Genomic DNA, 20868 nt, shown 5'->3' with positions numbered 1-20868 from the left:
ACATATAATGTTGTTGAATCAGCAATATCACCTTATACTTGCCGAGAGACCCGAGACTGCTTTTTTCTTTCAAGTCACGCATATATAGTTAACTGTATAAGCAGCTCGTATACATATTTTACGGGGGAAATTAAAGCAGGAGCTTGTAAAACGTAAAACAACTACAAATATTATTCAATACTACTTATTTATTCTGTTTTACGAGACAAATATGCAACAAGTAAAAGCGTATTGTATAATACGATTTCCTCCCGTTTGTACCGAAGAGCTGTAAAAAGAAAGCGTAATGCACGTAATGACTCTTGATATTGATTTCGCTATGTCATCTTCATCGAGACTCGCCACAGAATAATTTGCACAGATAGATGGGAATTATTCATGAGTCAATTTAGTATGCTTCGGTAATCAAATGCGTCAACGCGCTTTCATAGCAAAACCAGCGGCGTTCTGACGCTTGCCGAGCGCGGATGTGAGACGCAGACACCGGAGAGTTTCGGTGTATCGCGTCGCCGTAATCAGTAATAAGTCAACGAATTGATAGAACATCCGGCCGGCTCTGCGACCTATCACCATATTTTCCCGATACTCTGTTTGCCAAAGTTACACGCGGATGACGCCTCATTCCATGTCCTGTGCCGAGCGGCCGCTGACCACCGCCGCGAAAAGCATCCGATTGGAACGCGGCGAATGTTCGATCCTTCGTTACGTATGATGCATTGATGAAATTTGCGGATCCGCGCATTACGATGTCGCAGAGTTACGCTGATGAACGACGCAAGCTCGTCACAGCGTCAAATTACGGAGTGGCTGCAGCGCTGTCGGTCGGTCCGACTGTTGTCCGCGGTAACGAGTTGACTTCCGCGATGCCATATTAATTATCATATTGCCGGCGCGGCGAAACGTCGTTTCGCCGCGAGTTAACGAGCAAGGAACTGATCGAGTAATCTGATTATGATCCCTCCCTGAAAATTCCTTACGTACCCGCGTTCCGTGCGGTTCTTGGGCGAGATTTCATTATCACCGGGAATTCACTCCGTGGCGGCGACGTTGCTTGTATTTTTACGGGTTTAACATATGCGCAGGCGAGCGAACGCGTAATTTGCATAACGTAGCTCAGGCAACTTGCGATTGTTATTTCACGCGATGCTTCTTTCTCGAATACTTTTTTCATTCCTTAAACGGAGATTTGTGTTGCCGCGCTTTCTCATTTAATTTTACATTATTTTGCACTTAGAGCGAATATTCGCGTTACTCGCAACGTTATAAAATAAACAATGTCATAAGTGCTAACTCATGAACACTCATGCGACTATTTAATTTTAAACAGAATGCCGAGCAATATGATTTAGCGCAAAGTATATTTTGACACGATGATGTGGCGAGATACGAAAACGAAACTGTTGTCACTCTACAACGTAGCCGCGTTCTCTGCGTTAACTTTGCACAAATTCAGTTGTCTGGTGTTCGTTCCTGGTCGAGCTAATTGCTTTGTGCGAAGCTGCCTCTTTTACGGCTTTGCTAGGAACAAAGCCATAAAAACTTACTAGTAATTGGATGTGAAAGGTAAATGTTCGCATAGTTCGTTGGTATATTATGATAATCAACTCTCCTGTATCCTATTTCCGCTCGCTCTCCCGCGCACGCTTTTAGAATGCACGCTACGCAAAGCACGGAGGAACTAGTTGTCTAGTATTACATATGTCTTTGGAATTAATGTTTCTCGTCAGCGAGTCATCGCGAGTGCAACAGAACGTGCGTGCCGTTGTGCAACAAAACATCGGGAACGTAATCGCGAAATTGTGAGGGAGGCTGGCTGACTATTAAGCCGGCCTGGCTGAAATAAAGCGGTCAAACAGCTCGTCCCGCCTGCGACGGACAGCGCTATCAGTCGCGCCGTCATCTTCGTCGTTGCGAGGCCTCTTCTAGGAAATCCCGTTCCTTAAACGTATGCATGACTCTCGACCGATTCGGGCCTGTTAACATATAAATTGCCGCTTAACGGCGAGACAATCAGTTTCGCAGGAACTCTTGGGGAAGAGGGGTGATGACGGGATCGACAAAGACGGTCGACAGCGAGCGCGAGAGCAAACGGAACGTAAAGGGCAGAGAAGACAAAGAGAGAGAGAGAAAACGCGAGAAAAGGACCGACGAGGATGGGATGAAGAGACGAGGTCACCCCCGAAAATAACGGAGAAACGCGGTGGAAAGGACGGAGAGCGCGCGCGAGGGTGGTCGACGGAGAGACAGAAACAGGGGAGGGTGGCATTCAATTCAATTTCCTAAGAAACTCTTTAGTGTTTGAGATACAGCCGCCGAAAGGATGCGCGTGAGGTTAGATATGTGGTGGAGAGATTGTGAGTGCGATCGCGAATGTGGGGGGAAGACGGATAAAGGGGACAGAGGGGTTGGAAGGGGGGGGGGGAGAAGTAGGTGGGATAGAGAGAAATCCGGCGGATGGATGGAAGCGCGATCGTGGTTGCGCGCAAACGGGGCGGAAAGGGGAGCGAAAGAAGAGGAGACGCGACACGCCGCGCGGGAAGGACGGAGCGGGAGATAGAAAAACTGTAATAGGGAGTGAGTCAGAAGACAAATACAGCGATAGAGGGCTGTAAAAGAGAAAGAAGTTTTTCGTGTGAGTGCAGAGGCGGGAATAAGAGGATGAAAGGGCGAAAGGAAGATGAGGAGGGAGAGAGAGAGAGAGCGAGAGAGAGAGATGAAGGCGGAGGGGAGGGTGGAATTGATATCACCGAAAAGAGAAGGAGGATAGCGAGTTAGGATACAAGAGGGACAGGATATGAGGGAGAACGTGGACGGAAGAACGCGGGATGAACGGAGATGCGGAACGGCAGAGAGAGAGACTGACTAACTGACTGTGGCCGGTTTCAGGGGGCGAAGGGGAATAAGGATTCTGTGCGCGGGCGCGAAGCTGGCGCAAACTCTTCGTGCAGCATCCCTCGTCAGTTGCAAGTCAGGAACTATCGCGGCCGCGTGGCGCCCGCCCGTGCCGCCGCCAGTCCTGCCGATTTTCAGCGCGACGATCGGCCGATCGGATTCGCGTGAGGAGGCGATAGCCGCAGGAGTGAAAAGTTTCGCGCGAAATCGTCCGAGCACGCGATCTCCACCGATGCTGTCCCGCCGCGCGACACGTTTTCGTTCGCGCGAGTAGATTTTTTTTTTCTTTTTTATGGAAAGCCGCGGAAACGGAAACGCTGTGGTACCGATCGACGAGCGGGACTTTTTATATGTAGAGAAGAAGCGTGAGATAACACGCGCGCGCGATTACAGTGTGACACGCAATTAGGATTCCTCACGGCAGAATGGATAAAGACTACTGTCGTCGGAAGTACAGAAAAATGCGATGTGCTCTGCTACACCTGCTGCTCATAGTGGGCGGTAAGTTTCATTACGCAGTGTTAAATTTATTACGGAAGGGATGGTCTCTAAGTGATTCTCGGTTTTCTCACTGATTATCACGCCGGCAAGGTGCTCTCTTCATCGACTTCTAATCTCCGGGAATAATCGTTCAAGTGAGTCTTCCACCGGCGCTTCGCCGCGTTGATGAGAAAGTAGCAACGCTGGCTACAGAAAAGGTGGGTGGGGGATTGTGTTTCTCCAGTCAGTGGTAATTTCGAAGCGAGGGTACTTTAAACAACAACTCCACGCAGAAGAGGAGTCTCGTTGATGAAAGCCCTGAAACACTATGTGGCTCTATCAGCCCCGGTTTACATTGCTGGATGACGTCGGGTGTAGCGGCGGGGAGGGGGAAGGGTGGGATAACACCCCCGCTCTTTCGTATCGCGCCAAGAAGGAGAGACGTAAAACGGTTAAGTTCCTACTAAGTTGGGCCTGCAGTCGTTAGGGGAGTCGTTAGGAGCTTTTGGCCTTCCACGCCTTACCTACGTTTACTTCATCAAGTCCCGTGAGGTCCGTTGATACGAGAAAGGACGCGAAATACCTTGCCTTCCTGGCGAATGGGCGGTCGTTTACAGCCGCTCTACGATCGACAAGAATGATATCATTACAAGTGCAGCACGGCTGGATCGAAATTGCAACCTTTTACGCGCGCCGGTGCATTCCTCGATGTTACTACTGCGGCTCGCTGTACTCGCGATTATCACTGCGAAATTTTAAACTGTACAAAAGTGACAGCACGACAATGTTGCTTGACGGTTGCGTATAAATCATGTTTAATTGATCGTCCCGCGCTTTTGGTGAACGAAGCAAACTTTTACGTACTGCGAACTGGAAAAGATTGCAGTGCGAACGTTTTGCTCTGATTCGCGACATCTTGGACGTGAGCCATTTCACTGGGATGGCTCTTATAGAATAACAATTTCAGTATCAGGCTTGTTATAGGCGAGCTCGCTAAAGTTTGGTTTCACTTCGTCAAAGTAGGTCGGGCGCGCAGTACTCATACTTAAGAGAAACATTGGAGAGTGATAGCTTTCTTACAGTCTGTCTTTCGACATAAATCATTTTAAATGAACCTTTTTTTTTCTCGTTAAGAGAACAAGTGTATCTATCATTGAATAGATCTGTCATAGGCTCATTCAATAGTGATGAATGAGTAGAATTGAAAACACGGTCGCATGAGAATTAAATCTTTCTCACGCTACGGAGAAAAGGATATAATTTGGCCGCGTAAGAACAGCTGCTGTGACAATCAGGAGAATTAGTGGAGTAAGTTAAAGTCAGCGGAGGGGTGTGTGAGTCGGTAAGCGAGTTTTTTAGACACGTTCGAAAAGAGTGATGTATGCATTCGACGACGTAAAAAGCGTAACGGGCGAGAACTTCCGAAACTATTTGAGATATCGAAAAACCATTTCCGACTTTCGCGTTTGGAAAAATTTAAAAAGTTTGGTGTGTACGTGTATCTAGATTGACTAACCGGATTGAACCGAGCAAAACAGTCCATACGTTACGAAATCGGACTCTAGTTAAGCCGCGATTAAAGATCATTATCGCTTTTTGCATTTTCAAATTAAGGGGCGTTTAAATTCCATAAAGATTAAAGATTAAAACTTTTAACTAATGTATAGAGCACATTTATATATATATAAATCATTTTTATTTTTAATAAATAATTGTATTAATAAACTATTTTTTTAATAAATTTTATTGATAAATATTATTTAAATATTATATAATTCTACATGATTATATAACATAAAGAAAAAATATTGAAAAATTCTACAAAATTTTCAAATCCTTTTAAAATATTTGATGTATTATTTTTATATTCTATTCTGTCAAGAAAGGGCGGAGCCCACTGGACATCTCGCAATCTGCTAAAAACGAGCAGCAAGCGAGCTAATTAATTTACACAATCTGATTAAACATTAAAATCTTCCTATTAATCTAATCGCTGTTATTATATAAATTTGTTAAATTAATTATAGATATTCGTATACTAAAAGCACATAGCATGCATAGTAAATATGCCAGTGCATACAAATGCTATGTGCATACATGTGCTTTTAGTGTACAAATAATTGATATGTCTGTTGGTATGTTCTCATGTTTTCTCCGAGAATTTTAACACAATATTTATCTTTATACGTAGACAATATAGAGATCTTTTATAGTCATATCGCGCAGTTTTCAATTCCTCGAAATCCACATTGTATTCCGAAAGTTTTTGGGAAGCAGCATGCCATTCTTGCGTTGTGGAACTCGGTTGTTTCCGATGAGACAAATTTTTCCGACTGAATATTTGCCCTACGCCGGACCGCTGCTTTTCCGCACGATTGCGCCGTGCCACGAGAAGGCGAACAGATACGTGAAAATTCTTCGTAGAGAAAGGAAGAAGTCGAGATAGAACAAATCGTGGCGAACGCGTACCGGAATGCAGACATATCCGAGATACACTCACCTCCTTCGCCATCTTCTCACAGATACTTTACTTCCGTGACGTAGCTTCCGCGAATGCGTTCTAAGTCCGCGTTTTCTTTTATTGGAAAAATACTACGCGATGTTGAAAGAGTATATCGATGACATGATTTATCTCTCTTTCGGATGTCGCTTTTAGAGGAGAGATTTTTATATCCAACGGTTTAGCAACGCTATCGCGCATTCTACTCTCGCATCTATATACATACAGCCTTTGTGTATTTAGAAAAGCACTGTGTTTTTTTCGTTCGATCGCGCTGTGATTTTGAGCGAGAGAGAGAGGTAAGATCCTCGGTACCCAAGAAATTTTCCTTTATTTCTATCTGGTACTAGGGTATTTTCGAAATGAGCGTGTTTGCTTCCGAGAGTGCACCATATTTTCGAATGCTTCTATAAACTCTCTTCACTCTGCGAGCAGTTTCAGCGTGAAACGTTTGTTATCTTTCACAACTTTATCCACCGTTGTCCTGCTTAGTTCTTCCCGTACTTTTTATTGCTATTGTTAAATATTTTTGAAAAGAGATCTATTGAGAAAAGTTTGCGCTCATATATATTCATTTAAACTGAGATATGAGTATTGTCAGTTATCCGAATGAATTTGTATGATATTGATGCATGAAAATGAACTGAGAAGTTGAGAGAAGCACTTTTTCTTTCTTATGCAAATGCAGCTATATTTTTCCGGCATGCGCGAACGTTTCGGGAAGTATTCTATAGTTGGGCTCAATTTCGACGGTAGGCTTTAACAAAATTGATCTTTGTCGGTTAACTGCGACGAACGGATCCATTTACAATGTAAATTTCGAAATCAATTCAATGATAACCGAATTAATCCTAGCGCCCAATTATTTGTTTAAATTTTTTAAACCATTTTTGCGTCATTGGTTCATTACGTCACGTATGAATGCTATAGGCATTTCCGTGTTTAAACTGGCAGAGTAAACATGCAAACATTTGCAATTGGAATATGAATTTGCAATTGGAATATCCATCCCTCACGAATTTTTAATGACCATTTAACTTCCTCTTCGGTGTCATTATTTCCGCATGGCGTTAAGAATGTAAGCATGCGTATGACGACTTAATAAATCCATCACAAATTACACATGATCTATTCGCAAGAAACGTCGTTCATATATTTCTCATAATTTGCATAAAGAGATCAACAACGCGAGAACTTGCGCTCGTAATATAATTTTTTCTCGATGCTTTAAAGTAAGAACGTAATAGTAATAACATCCGTTCTTCCTCAGTCTTTCTGCAATAATATTACATTCCAAAATATAACGGATTTAATTCATTCTGTGTAAAAGTAGCGCGCTAAAAGAAAAGCCCTTCAAACAGCTCTGTTCTCGGTATCTTATTCAACACTGCAAATTTTAATCTGCTAATTGTACTTTTTTCTTAATTGATTATTTCACGTCTTAATCTCCTTGTCATCGAAATGTACTTCAAAATAAAAAAGCGAAGGAACACGGCGTCATATTGATAGTACTGTTATCGTAATATACATCAAAATGCAATGCAAATGAAACAAGTGGAGAAAAAGAAATGACAGCATATTAATAATCCTATTTATGCACATTGAAATTTGCAATCCCTTTGGAAGGACTACAAACGCAAAAGCACTAATGTATAAATATAAAAGTCTGCTCGAGGCACTCATCTTTATTGATCGCGAATCAGTCCGCGTCCCCCATTCATAATTATTACATCTGTTGCGACTCTCGAACAGCGATGCCTCAACAAACTTGGCGCGTAGTTCCGCCAGACATTACTTCTAATTACCTTATCAAATTAACCACCCTTCCTTTATTCCTCCTCGCAGCAACAGCTGCAATTCAAGCAGCAGAAACATGGCGCTCGGTCGCGCTCGTGGCAGGGATCAAATTTTGACCAATTACTTCCGCCAACGTTGCTTTTATCGCTCACGACCGGCACTAATGAACGCAAACTTCACGAGGCGTCTGTTACCCGACATGAACTTTACTCTTCGTTAACCAAATTCAGTTTCGCATTCGTAACAATAAACACGAAACATCTATCACCCTCGCTCTTACATATCGCGCACAGTTTCGCGTTCGTTAAACTTTCTTCCTCAATCGCGCGCTCTCTCCACGACTTTAATCTCGATGTCAATTTGAGACGTTCCGAAGTAAGATTGAACGAGATGAAAAAGATCTCGTTAAGGCGAAGGTACCTAATCTGCAGCGTAGCATTACGAGTCCAATAATGATCCCGCAAGCCAAACATTTTATCCACTCGTCGCGCTTCGATTTGCGAAAAAGCAAAAGAGAGAGATAGAGAGAGAGAGAGAGTGAGAGAAGGAGAGACGTCTCTATTCTGATCTCGTCGACCGTCTCGAGCGGGCTACAATCCGCGGGCAGACAGGCCGAAAGATTTCTTCGAGACACGGCATTGGAGATGTACCTTCGTTCCTTCCGCCTTGTCTCTTCTTTCTTTTTCCCCTGAAATCGGAATGCAAAGGATGCAGAAATGAAGAGGGTACTTCCGTCCACAATTCGAAGACCTCATCGCCTTCCGCCTCGACCCGATTGTTCCGTCTCCGTCTTCGTCACGGCCGTCGTTTCTCCTTTGTTCCTTGAGTTTCTCGCTGCTCGCGTCGCAGCCGGAACGAAGAAGGAGAAAAGGAATTCTCAGAGCGAGAGTCCCTCCTCGCGGACGCGCCGCTCGCCCCTTGTCGGATATTACTTTTATTCTGTTTCGAGCCTCGTCGCTGCCCGGACGATGTCTTCACCCTCCCCCGCTCTCGAGCATCCTTTCATCTTCGAGTCGTTTTGTATCATCGCGATTGTATCGCTCGCGTGTACGTGATCAGAATTGCTCCGAATCTCCACGGTACCCGTGTCCGATGGTATCCTTCCGTGGAGTACAATTTCCCGACAAGAACGAGCAGTGTACCTCTCCTTGTACCATCAGCACAAAGTTAGTCACTGCCATGAATTGAAAAACAAGGTACGTTTCGCGCGTTGATTTTCAATTTGAAGAACACACGATATAAAGGCGCTCGCCGCTCGTAACTGTTCTCTCACGCGAGCACGTCGCGCAGATACAATAAGTTTTCATCGAAATTAGAACGAATACTTTTATATCGATAAAGAATTGAGACAGAAGAAAAATTCTACAAAGTCAGATGGGAAAAAAATGCAATTAACAGAAATTAACACAGACATAATTTGTTCACGTCGGATCATCCCTCCTGAAGTTTCTTCCTTCATCCTTCCGAGAAGATCTTAGTGTATCCTGGGAAACGTGTCCGCGCCACTTAACATTTAATTACGCGAATTACTCAAGTCACGCGATGCTTCTAATCGCTTCGAAATTGGATCGACGCGAGGATCCGCACGCTGGAATTTATCCTATAGACACCGGGGTGATCAGTCGAGGACGGATCCGGCCGCAGCAGCGGAACGGAGAGAGAGAGAGAGAGGATGAGAGAAAAACAAGGATTGAAAGTCGATCGAAAAGAACGAAGCGCTTCCGGATGTAATTCCGCAAATACGTTTCGGTTTCCGCTCGAGCGGGCAACCCGACCAGCGTCGAATCATCCATGTGAAATTTCGTCCACGGCGTCCGGGCCGACCACGCGCGCGCCATGTGCGGTCAACAAGCGCGCCTTTTTGCGGCCCGCGGAGCCAGAAAATAACGGCGCGCGTGCGCCAACGCTTTCTTTTTACGGCCGGGAAAAGGGTCGGCGTGCTGACATGGGGGATAATTTCATCAGGCGCGACACGGAGAACCCGGTTAAAGATCGCCGTCCGGCACCGCCTTGGCCGCGGAACCGAATTACGGTTTTCTACACGGCTCGTTAATTGCCGTCATTCCCCGCGTCAGTCCTGCGAACTGTCACGTTTTCGCGGAACCTGTGCGCGTTGGGTCGATTTAATTGTTTTCGCGATCACAAACAGCCGCGGTAACCGGCTACGACAAATTCGACCGGATTAATCGAATTGAGTCACGCCGGATTTATAGCTAATTGGAGCGTGCCGCGTTGCTTCAATAGGCGACTGTAAAATTCTGATAGCGTAATTACGGGCAATCTCATCGATTCGCGTTTTCGGAAGCGCGAATTATAGTCAAAGCGTAAGGCAAAGAAGCGCAATTTTGAGATTGCGACCTTTGATAAATTAATGGTTCGCGTTGCCGACCTATAAAGCATTATATACGCCGTTTATTATGGCGGTAATTGCTATATTTAAAATAGTCAGCCGAGATCAAACGACGATAACAAGACGCGCGACTCCTCTGTAACAGGGACGATTCGAGACGCAGGTAACTGCGGATTGTTACGTGCAACTCGAATCGTCGTTGTTTCAGCAAAAGAATCGGGCACAGTCGTGCTTTATAAAGTATCACATTTAACGCACCCTTATAACGGCTGTATTTCGCAGCGACGACAAAAGATCGGTCCGGCGATAAAAGGGCCGTTAAGACTTGGATACGCGGGGAGAAACAGGGAACAGGTGAACTAGTAGGTCAAGAGGGAAACGAGTAGCGAACTCAAATGTCAGAGGCGGGCGAGACGACGCGAGAGCAGGAATCGAATGAAAAGGACGGAGAGTAGTCTCGCGGCGGAGCATACAAGGAAAGAAATCAAGCGGAAGAGATGGCGGTGCGGGAGGTGGGACGGCGATTCACCTTCGGCACGAAAGTTTTTCAGAGAACTGCGAGGCGTCGGCCATTACCGTGGATCACATACCTCTTTCACTTCGCTTCCACCGCTTCGTCTTGCGCGCACGTAAACCACTATGGGTCTCGGATGCCCGCCGGGCGAAACTTTCGACTGTGCTCCGTCGGGAGTTAAAAATTTATCCGCTTTAAAACTGATTAGGCGGCGCGCGTACAACGCGTCCCGGCAAACGTCTCACTTTCCCCTTAATTGAAAAGAAAATCTGAAATTGCGATGCGCCGCGATCGCCCGCAGTTATTTAATTCCCTTGCGGTGGACGCGCGCCGTTTCTCCCGCCTTGCGATTCTCCCCCGAGGAAATTCGACGCGAATACGAGACCTCTCGAGTGCCCGTCGGGTTGTCCTTATACGTTTAATGGATTCCATGGGACCGGTTTAATCGTCCTTGCAAGCACGAGACGGCTGCGGCGGACCGAGCGGATGCACGGAGATGAGAGTTGGGATTACTCTGAGCGCGTGGTCGCGCCATTTTTGCTTAGTTGTCTTTCTGAATGTGTTGGCTCCGAGTGAAACACCTAATCGAATATCTCAACGTTGCGCTTTCGCGGTTATTGCGACTTTACTGCGAGATATGGAAATTATTTATAGCGCGCCGCGTGTGCCGTAATGTTTTTCCAGATAGCATTGAGGACGCGCGGAGTGCTCGGCGGCTTGCGAGATACATGCAAAACTACCGTAACACAAGTAATGTACATTACAAAATAAGCTTGCAACGGTGAATCGCATAAGGGTTTAAGTTGTCGCACATAAACTTTATTTATCGTATTATTAATACTCGTTGATAACATTCCATAAAACAAAAACAGCATTATTACTTCTGACGTGAATAATTAACAATTCTTTAGTTTCATCTCTCTTGCTAAAATACAACAAAATTTCACTTCAAATGCACGCCGATCGTTCATATATTTTTCCAAAAGCGAGATTTCTATTATCGATTCAATTAACTAAAGCGCTTCATTTTAATTGGAAGCAAAATTTGTTTTTGAGCGAATATCGTTTTATAAATCGTATAGGAAAGAGAAAGGATGCATATCTGCGAGAAAACTCGGATAATAAACCCCTCGAATGTCTTCACGTTGTCTTAATATATTTCGTACCGAAAGGTGGTCGGATTGGTCTTTGTTGGAAAGCCACTTACGCCGCCGAGATACGTAATCTTGCCCGATGGCCCTAGGGCTTACATCGATCTAGGATTTCAGCTAACGCGGCGCAGGGAACTGAAGTTTATTAAGAAGCCTTTCGAGACTGTACCGAGGAGAATGGCGGCGCATCGGTTATTACGGGGACGAGCTCTCCCAGGCTCGGACCAGCTGCAAATAATTAATCTACCTAGCCTGGGTATTTGCGATGCGTTAGGAGCACGCCATGATGTCGGGTCAACTGAGGCTGCATTAAAGCCACCGGACACGAGATTTTCCTGCTTCTTATTTATGCACGAAAGTGCCTGTATCAACTGGTTCGTTGTGAGAATGCCATTGTGAAAAAAATATCAGATTAATTTGCAAAATGCTAAGTTTCATATTGCTTTGTTGCACATTAATCTCTTTCTTCTTTAATAAATCTGTTGGTGAAAGGTCTTGAATTTTGTAACGTGTTAAAATAATTATCCAGGATAATTAGCGTTTCAAAATAACTAGAATTGATAACGTCAACATTTTGAATATCTGGAAACTAGAGTATTGATTGATTATTAAATATTAGAGATTCGTTAATTAGTTATCTCTCAGCGAAATTAGAAGATACTAATTATACATTTCTATACCAACTATAATGCCGTAATGACCTGAACAAAATAATATTTTGCAGACAATGATAGAACAGTTATGCACATATCAACGAATCGTTACAGTCATCAGCTGCATTACGGCGCGTCGTTATTGTTGTAAAGTAGGGCGCTGCGTACCGTGGTCTTCGGTCACGCGATAAACGTGACAAACGGTTCAAAAATAGTATTAACCTAACGCGGCGCGCACGGGCAATGAACGGGCAAAAAAGAAAGATATTAACCGTGTCTGGAGACTCCATCCGGGGATGCTCGGGGCTAAAACCTCGCCTACGGTACGCAGTATCTCAAGCTGGCGTCTCACCGGTTGTACTTGGCGGAGCACTGGCTTTCGTTGCGATAACAAACGTTATTTCCGTGCGCCACGGAAGAAACTAGCTTGCTTCGGCGACGGCCGGCGCGATATATGTCGCTAATTTTTGTCGCGCGATTTATTCGAAATCCAGTAAGCATTCTTTATGACGGCGAGTGTCACGTGCAGTCGCATTTGCATTATTGCGAAAAGACAATGGTTCAAAAATTATTTTACTCTTAATTAAAAACTTCAATAAAGTCGATGTAATTTGCGTTACGCAATTTACGTAAACGTTATAATTAAACAAATTATATATTTTCATTTCTAGATACTCGACACAAAAGAGAGGCAAATCTGTTTTAATGTACATATACAATGTAATTAAAAGAAAAATAGGTATGTCTTTGAAGAAATTCCCGGAAGAATCTTTGAAGAATGTAATTTAAAGAATGCTATTACGTTTAAATGAGCTAGAAAACTGATTGATGACATTGATATTTCATTCGGCAATTGACATCGACGATTCTCGCGACGACGTCCTAATTAAATTTATTCCGCATGGCAATAGAAGGTGCAAGTCTCAAGAAAGTAACGTCTCTAAATGAAGAACAAATTCCCGACAAAACATTCCCGAAACGCGACCGGAGATAATGCGTGTGATTCGCCGCGAGGAATGAGGCAAGAGATGAATCAAGAAGGGCGCCCCCAGTCACCGGGATGAATCAAGAAGGACGCTCTACGAGCTACATTTAAAAGTATAATTTAAAAATGGCGGCGCAGAACACACGAAATGGCTCATAAGCATAATTTATGCGGTCGTTTCGCCATCCCCCTCACGTCGCAGTGAGTTTGTTTCCCCGCGCACTTTCTCTCTCTCTTACATTTAATAAAGGATCTTCGCCGCGTGGCCGGGAGGTACGCCAGTCTTTTTTGTTTTCGGAAACTGTCGCCCTTTCCTCTCCCTTTCCTTACCTTTCATTTGAATTCGTTAACTCGACGATCGTCAAATCCACTCCCCCCCCCCCCCTTCCGCGCCATCCGCCGCGCATTTCGGGTGGAGCTGCGGGTGGAATCGATCTTCTTACGAATCGAGGCAGAATAATTCGCAAGAACCGCGGCAGCCTGCATCTCATCTGCGTCGAAATAAATTTCAGAGAAGAAACTCGGAAACAGAAGAAGAAGGTGTTATTTGTTACCGTCGGAAACGCGCGGGAGGACCGCGGAAAAAGAGAGGCGCGCAGAGCGGGGGTGGCATAATTTAGACCAAGCGCCATGAGCGTAGCTGTTATAATTTATTCAACGGCTGTCCAGATTGGATTTGTCAATTAATCGCATTTCTCTGCGATAATTTGTTCTAACAACTATCAAAATTTGTATTCGCGCAGTCTCCAGTGTATGGATTTATCGTGCACGCCAATTAACTCTTTGCGATGTAATAGTCGTGTCGCGTGACCAATTTTCAGAGTTTTATATTATTTTTACCATTTGAGATTGTATATTGTTTTTTTTTTTTACAAAAATGGTAATAATTCCATAAATTCCGCTTTCTGATAAAGTAGTAAATCTCCACAATTATTCGTAGCACATCGTAAATATCAAATAGAGGAAAACATTTGCGTTGAAAAACGCCCTCGGGATATTTACCGTGTTGCGCGGCGTTTTCGGTTTCTTAGAATCCAGCAATTTATAAATCACGGAAACAAATTGCTTCATTTCGAGTTTGTTAATAAAATAGTTGTTGGTAAACTTCTTGATATTCGTCAAAGGGAACTCGCGAAACAAGTTGCTATGCGACAAGTAGACGTCTAAATAAATTAATTATTGACATTTAATCTTTACTTGCTTCAAAAGGGTACTTTACATTGACACAGGACCTTTCCTTTCTCCCCCACGCTTTTCGTTCTCTTTTTCTGCTAAACCAAGTTCAAAAATTTAAACTTGTTTGCCTCGAAGTAAAATTCACAGATAGCGAAATGAGTTCCAACTGTTATCGCATATTTAAAGATGAAGTGTGGACTTTGCTCTTTCTAATTTTTTTTCCCCCGTACCCGATTCTTGTGCCTTTTTGCTTTCTTTCCATGAGAATTCTGATTAAACAGCCAACTTCTCTCATATTTTCCGTTAAACAAACTTCTTTATACAAGAGCGTTTGGTTAAACATTCAGTAGTACAGTTCAACCGAGCTTGTTAGATGTAGATGAAGTCGCACAGGCGGAAGGACGCTCCAGGCGAGTTGTCTTACACATGGACTTCGAGTTTCTCAGATATTTTGGAGGGAGAGAGAGAATGATCAGTTGATCGCGATCGTTTAGTCTTTGGTAGCGCAGAGCAAAGCCGCACGATTTGTCGGCGTGTAAACGGCAGCCGATGCTACTTCGGCGGATGTTCTCGCGATTGGCTAGTCCTTTGATCATCAAGTATTTCAGCTTTGCTGCACGCTGACGGAAGTCGTATTTTTCTTTAAATCAATACGTTTACGGAGCGAGCTTCTCGTATCGCAATGTCTTTTTGCCGCATCATCTTTCACGAGCGTGACATATTACGGCAAGAAATATAGCAAATGCATCGCAGTCGAAAAATATTATATATTATCGCATATGTTGAATTACAGTTGAACGAAAAATAGCGCGTTAACTTTTATGTGCGTCGATGCTGAATATAGAACTACCACCCGCGAATATCTTCGCTGTAATCCCATAAATACCAATTATAGCAGAGACTTTAATGCAAGTTTAATTCGGTGTAATTATGCTATATCGTGCCTGGCTTCAGTCCAAGAGATACACACGGTTACGTCGTATGCATTTTCTCTTTCGAAAAAAGTGGTGTCAAAGTAACTAACAAGCTAACTACGCAAAACTGTTGAGACAGTTTATCTAATGAAGCCGCAGATTATGTATTAATTGAATATTTCTTAATAGTACAAATCAATTTTCGCTAATTGGTGGTTTGCGAAAAATTTGTAACACGAGATGAATGGTATGTTTAGTACAGTTTTGAGCTTTTTAATGGCATTTTTATTACAATTTAACGCAATTTTTCCAAGTTTTAAATTGGACAAAACACGTTTTCTAACTGGGTCAATTTAATGTTTTACAACCGCGAGTTACGAATCCTTTCCCTTGGCAGAAAATTTTGTACGCGGGGCAGATTGCTCCTTCTATTCGGATTTAATGATGTATAACCAAGGTGCGCAATTTCGTCGGCTGGAGAGAGCTTTTATTTAATGACTTGACCTATTTAAATGGCTTTCTCCCGAGAACTTTTGACCTTAAGACCTTAGAACCTGCTTAATATATCACGCCGCTAAAGTGCATAATTCCCCGGGATCTTTCTCGCGTAATTTCGGCGCTCTGACAGACAAAGTGTATATATCTTGGCACGGCTAAGAAGAGCGATAAAAGCAAATATATTGAAAGCAGGGAGAGTATTTCGATGAGGAGACTGGCGCTGTACGAAGAAACGTATTATATGTAATGCCATTTGAAGTATAAATCATAATGCCATCGATTCTCTCAAGAGGGAATTGCGCGACGCTGCGAACGTGAGTCGCGGAGACAGCTCTTTTCCCCGGCACTTATTAACGAGACAAGTGAATGTAGATTGCAAAGAGAGCTCGGGACATCCCGCCGAGAATTGCGCTGTTTGCGCCAATCGCATTAAGCAACTTTGTAATCGGAGTCGATGAAACGAGTTACCTTCACGGAGAACTTCGGAGACAAGTCGCACTTACCCGCAAACTTCTCAATAGAGATCCACTTTGAATTTCATGGAGAGGGCACAAAAATTCAATTGAGCGGACTCGCGTGTCGATTGATCTTACGGATAATTGTGCGACAATCGCGTCGAGATATCTCTTGCCCGCGGATCATTAGGCGAGATTCTTCACAACGGCGTTCGCGCTAGACACAAGTAATACCTTCTATACCCCGCTTTGCGCGGCTCTCTTAAAAAATTTCAACGAATGAGCTTCTCGGCTGAAACGGAGTCCTTTGTATCCACGGCTCATTAGGTGGAAGCCTTTTATGAGAAACGTCGAGAACGGTATTCCCTTTCTTCGTTTTCCGAGTTATTCAACGTGCTCCTGACTTTCGTAAAAAATTTCGTATAAGTGGCTTTCACCTTCAATTACACCACGTTATTCTAGCGGGTTCCGGCAGACTCTCATGGTACCTTCAATACCACGTTCGCTTCATTGACCGCGTTCCTCCGACCGGCAGCTCGAAGTCTCCGAATGCCTGTTCCGCGGCTTCAAATGTTTTACGTATTTGCGTTTATTGTGCTATGTATAAAATGTAAATGAGATATCGAATTAAGCGTAATTCACTACTACTTCGCGCGGTATTTATTAACGCAAAATGAAGTCAGGATTTGCTAAGGAAGAAAAAAGATATCCTCTGTGATTATGCGAGATTTAAAATGCCACTTAATTAATATAAACAATTAAAAATTTGCGAAGCTGTAGTGTGTCATTTTGAATTTGCAGTTAAAGAGGAGAGCCTGAATGGGACAGTTAAAAAAATTGACTTTTTGGTTTCAAACACGTTCGTTTTGTGTCGTATAATCACAATTGAAGTGCTCTGTTTGTTTGTAAAACATCGCTAAAATATCAATATTACTATTTGCATGGAAAATATAAACAGCAGGACGCGGGACCAACGCATGTTACGCGGCAAAATCGTTTAATGCTATAATCAATGTGATCGCTTCCATCGGAACGGAAGCGACGTAATTTCCCACCGCTTTTTGCCGCGTCAAATTGATCCATGTTTAGACAATGGCGGCGGACGTCGTGCAAAAACATGAGCTGGCCGTCGTATCAGATTAAACGTTTAGACAATGGCGCGAACTTTGGAAGTCTTCCCTCATGTCAGTATCGGCAAAAAGCGCGGAAAGCAGGCGAGACGTTTTATCTCCCCTGGAGAAGTTTCCTTCGGTGCGCCACGGCGGTGGATTTTATTCCTTCGCGCTTCGTACTTCCGCAGCCGCTACAATAAAGTCTCGTCGTTCGATAAAACGTCAAGCCACGAATTTCCGGCGACTCGCGGGAGACGTCAACATCGAGGGTGGTGCACGCGGGAAAAAAACGCCCTTTACGGAATCGACAAAAAGCGCGCTGAGAGGAAGGGGTCCTATATTTGGTCCCGTGCGGAAAACGCGCTCGAAAATTTTTCCTCACGTGAGAAACCTCACGCTGCAGAGCGCATCGGATTATCGGCCCTTTTCACGCGATGACTGGAATATTTGACGGCCGGATTTCTGCGCATAAGAGGTATTTGTCTTGCATTTGACGTCTTACAGGGCTAATGGAAATGCAAAACTAGGACGAAGTATTATTAATAGTGAAGTGTAAGTGACAGCTAAAACGAGAGAGTTTCTTGAGAAAAATGATATAAATTGTATTATGCATTATAATATTCAACATATCTCAACTTTTATATAATATTTAAATCGCATTTTTCACAACATTTATTAATATTAATAAATTTTCAAAAATGCTGCAAAATTATTTTGCAGCAAATTATGTTATACAATATCGTATGTGTGTGTAGTTAAAAATAAATATACTTATATATGTCTTTTCACAATCTTTGATTAACGCGTGTTTATTTTTGCGATATGTAAAAATGATGGTTTAAGAACTCAAAAGTAATTTCACGCGCAACGCCGTGTTTCGGAAAGGCGTTTCTGTTTCGTAATTTGTTATATTTTATTTCTCACTGAAGAGTGCCGGACCTTTTCGCGGCTTTTCGGCTTCGAAGCGACGATTCTCAACGATTCAATCAGCGCGGCCAATCGAATTCGACAATTGAGTAATCCGGTACTCCGTTCAACGTTTCTTCTTTTCCTTTAGTGCTTCCTCGTATTCTTTCTCTCGCCCTCTCAAAGACGCCGCCGATTACAGACGAAGGGATCCTTCGCGTACAACCAAACACACGGGCGGACAGATGAAAAGAAAATGTGGGAAATAACGGGAGACCATTAAGATGAAAAAAATCACATTTTTGCATTAAATAAATGAATGGCTGAGAAAATGTATATATTACATTTTATAAATTTTACGAAAAAACAAAAAATACTACGCACTTTCATATTTAAAAACTAATACCTTACTTTACACATATTTTTCCATTCATATAATATGAAAAAGAAATGAAATAAAAAACAAAAAACGGCATGCAAAAATAAGATTTTATTGTTTTTAAATGTTGGATTAATACACAATATTGTAATTAACAGTAATTTGCTAAATTAATATGTATTTGCGAACAAAACTAACCATGATATTCACGCTTACCAACTATTTCTCAGATATTAGTATCGTAACTTCAACATTCTTTCACGAAAAATAAAAGCAAAATTCAAACTTTGAAACGCTGTAATACCATTTTTTGAGCAAAATAAAAGTTAAATAAATACATGCTTTTGTATAATTATATTTAATGTTTTTTCAGAAAAAATTTTTTTTTAATTTTAACATACAACGGTTTTTCAGCCACCCATTTAAATTTCAAACGGCAACTTATCTCTAACCCAACTTACCTGAAGTTATAGCTTTAAGAAAGTTGTGCGACACTTTTTTTTATTTACAAGAATGATTCAATATTTTAATCAATTTCAAATGTTAAAATTATTTTGTCTGCAAGTATTTTGTTACAAGTGATTATCATATTTTATAATTTTTTAAATTAATGTTAAATAATTCGAAAATACTAATAAATCTAAATAGTACTATACATATAACATAAACAATTAATATTTTGTTCACAAATAATTATATGACAAATAAAGTTTTTATGATAAATAATGGAAATGATATGATATAATAACTTTAATCGTTAAATCGTCGCGTTGAAAATAATTAATCTGCAGTTAGCAGCTGCAAATTACCCAAGTAATGTAAAATGTAAAATAGCAGCAATTTCGTAGTGAAAAATATTTATATTTATATTTATATTTACGCGTTTGAATCTCATGGAAATTCGTCCTCGAAGCGCACATGCTGCGAAAGCACGATATTACAATGCTATAATATACCCAAGATTCCTCTTACAAGCAAACGCATATTTCGCGTGTAGCTACGCGAAATCTCTTGCTCGCATCCCATTTTAATAAGAGCAAGGAAGGAGGACCGAAATTTTCAACGAATAGCGGCTGCCTGCTTTCTGGGAGATTGCATACCTACTCAGGGAAAAGCCAGGAGCATGTGAAAACTTCAGCTAAGAAAATTACTAATCGCAACGAGTGCTAAAATTTCCACACGCACACAGAGCGTTACATTCATCCAGAGTCGGATTGTGCCTGTCACTGATAAATTCACTCCTGCTCTAAATAATTATATTAAAATCAAGAAAAATAAATGTAATATTTGTGTAGCATTTTCATGTATCTTTACTAAGAAAAAACTCAATTATTTATTACCGTATAAAATATATAAATTTAAATGTCTTTGAATAACACGCTTACGTTAGCAATCTTAAATCTTTGAAATCGAACAGCAATTTATGACAGGAAAGAGAGTCAAAGGATCTCATAACTCAGAGCTTACGGTTTAGAAATGTGTACCGGTTACATGTTCCATATTTATAGTCTGATGGACTATAAACCTGATTTATAGCTGTAGAAAAAAAATTTAAGCGAAATTTAATGCGCGGGAAAAATGTAATCTCCAAGAAATGGGAGAAATTTTCAAACTGTTTCCATCATCGGCAATATCGCTAAAAATGCGAAGAGATGCGTGCATCTCCCGCCGCTTCGCTCTCCTTTTATCGCGAGATTTGTCGATAAACGTCGACGAAAAGTTGCGGGCAACCCGTTTGAAGAGATAAACGGCTTTCCACAAATCGACGTTGCAGTTGAATCGCAAAGGTAGGAAAATCGTAGGTACGTCATCACGTTCCTAGCTACATCAATCTTGACTTCGACTTGTCAACGTCAACGACAATCGCGAGCTCATCACTCGCGTGGAAAATATTTTCTCTGAGATCGAGGAGCTCATCTTTTAAAGCGGCGGGCGTGTACGCAAAGTGTGCTACTCGCTCGCTCCCCGAAGAAATAACCGCGAGCAATGTTTTGAGCACAAGTTATCTTTTGGTTTGTGGAAAGCGATATATCAATTATTATCTAAAGAAACTTTACATAATTAAGTTTTTCTTCGAATAAGCGAATAAATCTCGAATATCATAAT

General features: G+C 42.4%; 1 protein-coding gene across 1 annotated transcript in view; it reads left to right on the top strand.

The window, feature by feature from the left end:
- The first annotated feature begins 2927 nt into the window (after positions 1 to 2927).
- Positions 2928 to 20868, top strand: part of LOC105672592 (cell adhesion molecule 2) — an 85466-nt gene continuing 67525 nt past the window's right edge. Inside the window, exon 1 of the mRNA XM_012367633.2 lies at positions 2928 to 3393. Coding sequence (XP_012223056.1) covers positions 3318 to 3393 — 76 coding nt within the window. The 5' untranslated portion in view covers positions 2928 to 3317. The remainder of the gene's footprint in view (positions 3394 to 20868) is intronic.

Source organism: Linepithema humile, chromosome 4, assembly GCF_040581485.1.
Source record: "Linepithema humile isolate Giens D197 chromosome 4, Lhum_UNIL_v1.0, whole genome shotgun sequence".
NCBI lineage: Eukaryota > Metazoa > Arthropoda > Insecta > Hymenoptera > Formicidae > Linepithema > Linepithema humile.
Note: the sequence above shows the minus strand (reverse complement) of the source record. Positions and strands in the feature narration are given on the sequence as shown.